This window comes from the organism of the source record quoted next, unplaced genomic scaffold (assembly GCF_019419815.1).
Source record: "Pyrus x bretschneideri cultivar Hongxiangsu unplaced genomic scaffold, Pyrus_bretschneideri_v1 Contig70, whole genome shotgun sequence".
In the NCBI taxonomy this organism is placed as follows: domain Eukaryota; kingdom Viridiplantae; phylum Streptophyta; class Magnoliopsida; order Rosales; family Rosaceae; genus Pyrus; species Pyrus x bretschneideri.
Genome location: NW_025999810.1, coordinates 12,366 through 19,905, shown reverse-complemented (window position 1 = coordinate 19,905; position 7,540 = coordinate 12,366). Strand labels below are relative to the sequence as shown.

The window sequence follows — 7,540 nt, the reverse complement described above, 5'->3', positions numbered from 1 at the left end:
ATTTCAAAATTTACGTCTCTACAAGAGGGTTTAGGGTTCATGGCTAGTCCTTTACTGCAACTGACTGCCCCAAGGCCTATTCTTTTCAACTAGTAGAACATCATTGATTTCAGACAACACTACCTTTTTCTTCCTGCTTGATTTTTAGATTTTATTTCTTAGAACATAGCTATGGCATTAGGAGCATGGTTGAAGAGTAAACTCAAAGGTCAGAAAGCTCTGAACTCTATACACTCCTAGCGACATGCAGGAATCCCGGCTTTCGGGCTACATAGTGAAAATGTAAATTGGACAAACTAGGAATCAGCTGACTTCTTGGTAGTGCCAAGAAGATGCAATTTCCTTTCCTAGACAAAAACAAAGAATTTGGAACGTCTAGACACGGTATTTACTGAGTATTAACAAAAAGTATAAATACATTACTCATTTAAAAGTTGAAGGCTTCTGTGTGTAGCATCTAGCCCGTGAATAAATTTCTCTGTAGGACGCATAACTCTTCCAAAAGGCATTGGAAATTCAATACTGCCCCACCTGAAACATAGTAATAATAATGTAAGGTGGTATTGAAAGTAGTATGCTAAAACACTAGTAAATAGCTTGGCATATACATAACAAAATAGAGAAGGTAAAACCAACTGAAGTGAATGAAATTTACTTTTTGAAGTTCTTGAAAGTAGCAGTGTCATCCAGCTCGCCTCTCATATCCAAAGGATATGGCTTTCCATCAACCAATGCAAAAGGATTCATCTCCAGAAAAGTGAAGTCCAAATCTGGAATAGAATGATAATTAGCAAAATTGTTCTCACTTCTTACCAATCTAGTACGAATTGGAACGGTCCAAACTTTTTAACACACCTTGAAATAGAGCAAACACGGCTTTGATAAAGTCCTCAAGTTTTGCTTTGATCTATATTCAAGAATAATACTTGTCAATGATTTCCAGTTTAAACTAAAACGAACATGAACTCAAGAGAGATAGCATATAATTGACGCAAGCAAAATCGAGTACATTATTTCCAGTTTAAGCAAAATAGCTTTGCGAGACGTAGTTGCACCTACGTCACGCAAAGTTTTTTTTTTTTTTTTTTTTTTTTTTTTGCCCTTTTGCTTATGAGTACAAAATAAAAATAAATTAAAATTCACTTAGTAAATATATATACCATTGAACTTGATGGGAAACACATTATACGAAATTAGTTTCAACGATCCAACCGTCAAACTTGTTTGTATATACTTTGAGATCACATACGCCAAAAATCGCTAAAAACAAACATTTAGAGATCAAGCAACAGGACAAAACTTTTTGACGGTTATAAAAGAAAAATCACGATTTAACGGTTATTTTAACTCTAATTTTTTTACAACTACACTCTTTAAACCTATATGAATACAATGAACTAATTCGATCATCAATTTAAAACATTTACACAAGTGGATGCCACAAAAGAAAAAGGCAATGCAAGAACCCCAAAAGAAAAGTAAAAGAAAAAAAAAAAAAAAAAAAAAAAAAGAACTTTGCGCAACGAAGACTGGCGTTGCAAAAAGGCCATTTGCACGACGTGTTGTGTTTTGCGTTGCGCAAACATGATTTTCTACTAGTGTATGCATCATCAGCCGTGGCAACTGTACTGAATGACACTGTATTTCACTGTGATTTTGTATTGGTTCATTGCTTATATCATGTTGAGTGCCAAAACATTCAATAGGACTAACAAAGAGAGTTGTTTTTTCCGATAAATTAAAGAAGGTCACCATGCATAATTTGTTTATCCATTTTGTGTTGACAAATTGTGTATGGCTATATCTGTGCTTACATCTTCTGTAATCCATTTTCCATACATACATATCCCAAAGGCTAAACACAAAATCTTAAAGGGTTCCTTATACGTGTATCCCTTAAAGGGCATGAGTGTTAACATACGTAACGGATATAACCACACGCACTTATCCGCACACCATGATCTATGAAAATAAAAAAATAGGCTAAGACCCCTTTGCAAGTCCTCAAAGAACCTTGTGATATGCCTTGACCCTAGGATGACGTAACCTCCTCTCACCCTAAACTTTTTGTTAAAAAAAAAAAAAAAAAAAAAAAAAAAAAAAGGGTAACTTTGTCAAGTATTTTAATACACTATCCAAAACTCAATGATACCCAATATCTAACAATGCAAGGACGTAACCAACTATAACTACCATTGATATCCCTCCTTATCTACAAGCGAGAGTTGTCAAATTCGACGTACATGGATAACAATAACATATTATATTTATGTTGAATTTGATACCTAGTTAGTAACCTTGCCCAATACCCTACCTTTCCTCTCAAGTAAAATATCGTTGTTTTAAAAAAAAACAATGCAAGGATGTTTGTGTTAATTACTAAAGAGCTAATTGATCATTAAATGATTAATATGCTAAATACTATTAAATACTATTATAATACTTAGACTAAATAGAATCAGAATGTAACATGTCATAGTCAATTAGTCTTATTCGAGTTATCCGTTACCGTGATAGATAGTCGTCACCGTAAGACATGTAGACCTAGACTATCATGCAGTCGTCGGACGCTGCTAATCATATTTAGCATGCAGCACCACAAAATAAACCCCGTTCCGTCGGAACCCTAAACCTAGCAACCAGGCTTAACACTCCGTTTTAATCCGGACAAGACCACGTGGCGGTCATGTCAAGCATGGCCCACGACCCGCGGCCTCTGGTTATGTGGATACATTCGATGGCTCTCTGCCCCAGTTGCTTAATCCTCTCTCTCTCTCTCTCTCTCTCTCTCATCATCATCATCTTAAATCTCTCTCTCTCTCCTCTTTCTAATAATGCCGGATATTTCTTTGTCAGATTCCGGCAAACCCTTTCTTCGTCTTTATATATACCTAACCCCCTCCGTCTCCTCTTTAGCTTTCTCTCACATTTCCATCTCTCTCTATCTCTCCGTCTCTCTCCAACTGCTCCAATACCATCATCCACCAGCTCCCATTACACACTACTACTACTTTATGATCAAAACCTTGCCTATAAAACTCCAAACTGTATTGGGCATGAGGTAATAATCCTAACCAATCTCACCACATTTTCCAAAACTAATCATTACCCATTATTCAAACCCCAAAAGTTTTACTACCCATCAATTGTTTCCCTTTCGATTTCTGGTCACATCGCTCGATTTCAGAGGTTCCCAAAATCTGTGTGCGTTTTTGTCTGTGTGATGAACAGAGCTTTACCGGAGATGTTGAACTGTATGAACGCGCCGGGGACCTTCATCGCCGGAAACTGTACCGACATGACGGTGATGGAGAGGCAGAGGGACCGGATGAAGTGGCAGCAGTGCGACCATCATGATCAACAACAGCAGCAGATTCAGTATAATTTTGGGGGGAGCGAGCTTGGTGGGGTGTTCTCCCTTCCAATTCATGCTCAGGGGTTTCACGGTTTTCTGGGTGGTAACCCGGCAGTGAAACCCGACCCGAGTTCGGAAAACCGGTGGGCAGAATTGGGTTTCAAGTCTTGTGGTTTGGTCATGAATAATAATGGAACTGCAGGGTTGGAAGAGATGGGTAATGTTCTCAATAACAACATTTCCAGGACTTTTAGTTGCTCGCCCGCTGTAGCCGCTGAGAAGAGGTCAAGCGACACCGTTTTGTCTCAAAAGCTTAGCTTGCCGGCCGGGAAGGAAAGCTTTAAAAAGAGGAAGGCTGATGAGGTGCAGAGCAATAAGGTGTGCCCTCTATGTTCAACTTTCTAATATGTCGTCAATATTTGATCGAAAACATGCATTATCTTATTTTACTCATTTCAGAATTTGGAATTAAGTCCTCGTTTCATCCAATATCCCAAAAATGTACATGTATATATATACATTGGATTGTACTTTGTTCGTTTTTTGTGTTGTAGTTGTGTCTCTTGTTTTTTTTTTTTTTTTTTCCTTTATTTACTTTCTATTTTAAATTGAGCAAGTTTTTGGAATTTAAGTTACAAATTTCAAAAGGCCGTGAGAGAAGTATAGAATGTTTTGAGAGATTGGCTGATTACATATATATCTTTTTTTGGGATTTCCAGGCTGCAACTGCAGAAAGTGATAGCTCTGAGAAGAGAATGAAAAGTTGTGCAGAGGAAGGGGACTCCAAGATCACAGAGCAAATCAGCACAAAGAACAACGACAAAGAATCTTCTGCTGATACTTCAAAGGACAATTCAAAAGCTTCTGAGGTTCAAAAGCCTGATTACATCCATGTCCGCGCGCGGCGAGGTCAGGCCACTGATAGCCACAGCTTGGCTGAGAGGGTGAGTAGGACATATGGGGTTCAAATTTACATATAACTTTTACCGCGTGTAAACCTTGTTCTTCGATTTCGTGTTATTTATGCCTTGTGTTGGTCTCATGATCCTGCAGGTTAGGAGGGAAAAAATCGGTGAACGAATGAAGTATCTGCAAGATTTAGTGCCAGGGTGCAACAAGATAACTGGCAAGGCCGGCATGCTTGATGAAATCATCAATTATGTTCAGTCTCTCCAACGACAAGTAGAGGTGACATACATTTGATCTTTTCCCATCATTGGTTTAAGTACTTGGAAATCTTTTTATTGTTCTGTATTCTTAAACGGATCCGCTTCATAATTAACAGTTCCTGTCTATGAAACTAGCTGCTGTGAATCCGAGGCTTGACTTCAACATCGATGACTTGTTTGCAAAAGAGGTCAGTAATCTTTTAAGTTCTATAAGACCAATCAGTTTTTATCATTGTTCTAAAAATTTCCGTCTAGGCGCTTGGCGGTTGGTCACTGCCACGATTAGTCCGTAGGCATTTGAAAATTAAGAAAGGGCGCCTTGACCTGCTTAAGCGTCTGCCTAGCCCTCCTAGGCACATGCCTAGCCCGCTTAAACTTGCCTAGGCACCAACCTGGGTCATGACTCCCACTTAGACATTAAATCAATAACTTTCATTTTGGATTTTAGTTTTTCAATAAAATGTAATAGATTTGTTGAATACTTGGATGAACATTCATTATATGCTTGTTCCCCATGTTTTCAATAATACTTTATAATCTATATGTCTGTTTATTATGCAGTGTATGTATCTCAATACAATTATGTGTTTTTTTTTTTTAAGTATAAATAGGCATTTATTGATACAATATAATAAATTTACTTAAATCTGCCTGGTCTACTTAATGCCCGCCTAACCGCCTAGGCGCTAGGTCCTAACCCGTTACCCAACTAGCGTCCAACGTCTTTTAGAACCTTGATTTTTATAGATATCCCAATTACCATCCCTGTAGTTCTTAAAATTTGATGTGCAAACTTGCTTGAAATGGCTTAACAGGAAAAAAAATGTTCATTAAGAGAATAATGTTTTTACTCTTTTGGCGAACTAATGAAGAATTGTTTGTCCAAAGTTCCATTACTTATACTCTTATTTCGCTTCAAATCAGCAGATGTTTCCTACATGCGGGGCCAATTTTCAGACGATTGGTATGTCATCAGAAATGACCAATTCTGCGTATCTTCAGTTGAATCCAATGCAACAATTGGCATCTTGTGGGTTGGATATGGGGTTAAATTCCACTGATTTGGCGCTTCGAAGAACCATAAGCGCTCCTGGTTCGATCCCCCCCGAACCATTTCTTGACACATCCTGTTTCACTGTAATGTTTTTAAACTCTTGTGTCAGTTATATGGAACCTGTAAAATTTTAGCAATATTTTTATCGAAAATAGTATATGCCACTTGCAGCAAGCCCAACCTACGGCAATTTGGGATGCTGGTTTACAGAACATTTTCAATGTGGAATTTCAACAAGGAAGATCATCCTTTCAATCGCAACCATGTACAGGTAGATAGAACTAATCTTTCTCCTGCATTCTCATACCAATGCCCATAACTCCATTCCTGTAAGATAAGAATTATTAGGTTTAACTACCTGTGATAGAGATTATGGACCACATAGACCCACAAATGTCTAAATATTTTGCTTAGGAATTTAGGTCCTTTCTAATTGGGCGAAGAAAAACTTTCCAGATTAGCGTATATTAGCATAGCTTGGAATATCGCTTTGTTGAAAAGAATATTTTTTCTAAATGAATGGTTATCATGCTTTTGCTCCTAAATCAATCAAAAGTAAAGATTTTCTTCTTTTTCTCTGAATGATTACGATCTTGCCTAAACATTATGGATTAGAAAGGGTGAGCAGTTAAAGGTCTGGTGCAATTTGAGTCTGTAATCCACATAATGGTGATGGTGTATATCAAGTCTTAGTCAAATGAAATGGTCCCCACAAGAGAAAGTTTAGGCTCCAATTCACTCAATCAAATAATGATGGTGCAATTGATTGGTCAATCATTTTTTTTTTTTTTCTGTTGTATCTTTTTGAGTTGAAGTCCGATATTTATTGAAAAATAAGAAAAACGTACAAAACTAAGGATAGTATGCTAACAATGGGACTCAATAAAAATCTTGTCGGATATTTCAATCCGGACTAAGGGAAAATTAGCTATAGAGTTACTCTCATTTATGTTATTTTTGCAGGTTCCATTGAAGGTAGCAATTTAAAGATGGAGATGTGAATGAAACATCACTCATTTGATTCTTGGAAGAGTTTACTTAATGCATCTGATCCAGAATATTTTTTCTACTCTCTTAAGTACATAACATATTTATATATATGTTTGTATGTATACCTGCAACATAGTATGAATAAAACAAATTCTCCTATATACACAAATATCTTCCATTGTTTTTATTTCCCTCCTACCCTAAATCCTAAACCCTAAACTCTAATTTCATATCTTCCGTGCCAGGTCACGAGAATAGAAATATGACCATAAATGATACAACTCAGTGACACGTAAGTTTTTTTGTTCTTTTACAAAAAGAGTGTTGTAGTTGCTCCTCTCCTCCCTTATCGGCCTGGACTTGGGTGGTCATCGAAGGTCCTCACAGCCACTTATCCGAGCTTTTGGGTGGTCCCTTAATAGATCCGCCCCTACTTTGCACCCCCCCCCCCCCCCCCAAACAACACACAAATTGAAGTGAAAGACAAGTGTTGACACAAGCAATATCAAATGTTAATAGCCACCAGTTGTCATGGGAAGGAAAAATTGCCTAATCATGTTTTGAAGATTGATGATGGAATGCAAGTTGTCCTTCCGATGTATGGAGCTGAAAGACAAGTTCAGGCAAGCACTAGATGACGGATAGTGGCCATGAGCCTCCCCGTGGACCGACCTAGCCACCTTTTGAGAGGAATAATATAAATATTTGATGAGACACCCTGATGATAATTATGCAAAAACAAAGAGTGCTGATAATTATACATGTGATAGTCAGGTGCATCCATTGAAATTTCCCTTAGTTTACCCATTTAGGATAAATTACACAAAACTATCTCGATTATAGGTTGAACTAACCACAATCTCATACCTCATGTTTTAAACATTCAAATGTATCATACCTCAATTTATTAATTTGTTGCAATGTTATACATTCGTTAAATTTTCTGTTAATTTGGCTATTAAATGATGATGT

At 37.3% G+C, this 7,540-nt stretch overlaps 1 protein-coding gene and 1 long non-coding RNA gene across 3 annotated transcripts; one reads left to right on the top strand and one right to left on the bottom strand.

Annotated features, from left to right (window-relative positions):
• Window positions 1-454: 454 nt before the first annotated feature.
• On the bottom strand, window positions 455-774 carry LOC103927373. The gene is made up of 2 exons (XR_664192.3): window positions 656-774; window positions 455-531 (listed from the first exon to the last, which is right to left on the bottom strand). It is a non-coding gene; the product is annotated as an uncharacterized LOC103927373 (long non-coding RNA).
• Window positions 775-2,763: 1,989 nt separating this feature from the next.
• On the top strand, window positions 2,764-6,739 carry LOC103927372 (transcription factor bHLH63). 2 transcript variants are annotated; one of them, XM_009336287.3, is made up of 7 exons: window positions 2,764-3,733; window positions 4,075-4,299; window positions 4,409-4,543; window positions 4,641-4,712; window positions 5,449-5,661; window positions 5,750-5,849; window positions 6,542-6,739. In XM_009336287.3, the coding sequence occupies exons 1-7, from the start codon at window positions 3,224-3,226 to the stop codon at window positions 6,577-6,579; spliced, it is 1,293 nt and encodes a 430-aa protein (XP_009334562.2). In that variant the 5' UTR covers window positions 2,764-3,223; the 3' UTR covers window positions 6,580-6,739. The 2 variants fall into 2 exon arrangements, with proteins under 2 accessions (XP_009334562.2, XP_009334563.2); XM_009336288.3 differs by having other exon boundaries at window positions 2,767-3,733; window positions 5,452-5,661.
• Window positions 6,740-7,540: the final 801 nt, after the last annotated feature.

Bases quoted from the DNA above. Each gene is read 5' to 3' on its own strand.
- LOC103927372 (XM_009336287.3), top strand. From the start codon at position 3,224: ATGAACAGAGCTTTACCGGAGATGTTGAACTGTATGAACGCGCCGGGG. The intron at 4,300-4,408 runs GTGAGTAGGACA...ATGATCCTGCAG, and splicing joins GCCACAGCTTGGCTGAGAGG to GTTAGGAGGGAAAAAATCGG. The intron at 4,713-5,448 runs GTCAGTAATCTT...GCTTCAAATCAG, and splicing joins ATGACTTGTTTGCAAAAGAG to CAGATGTTTCCTACATGCGG.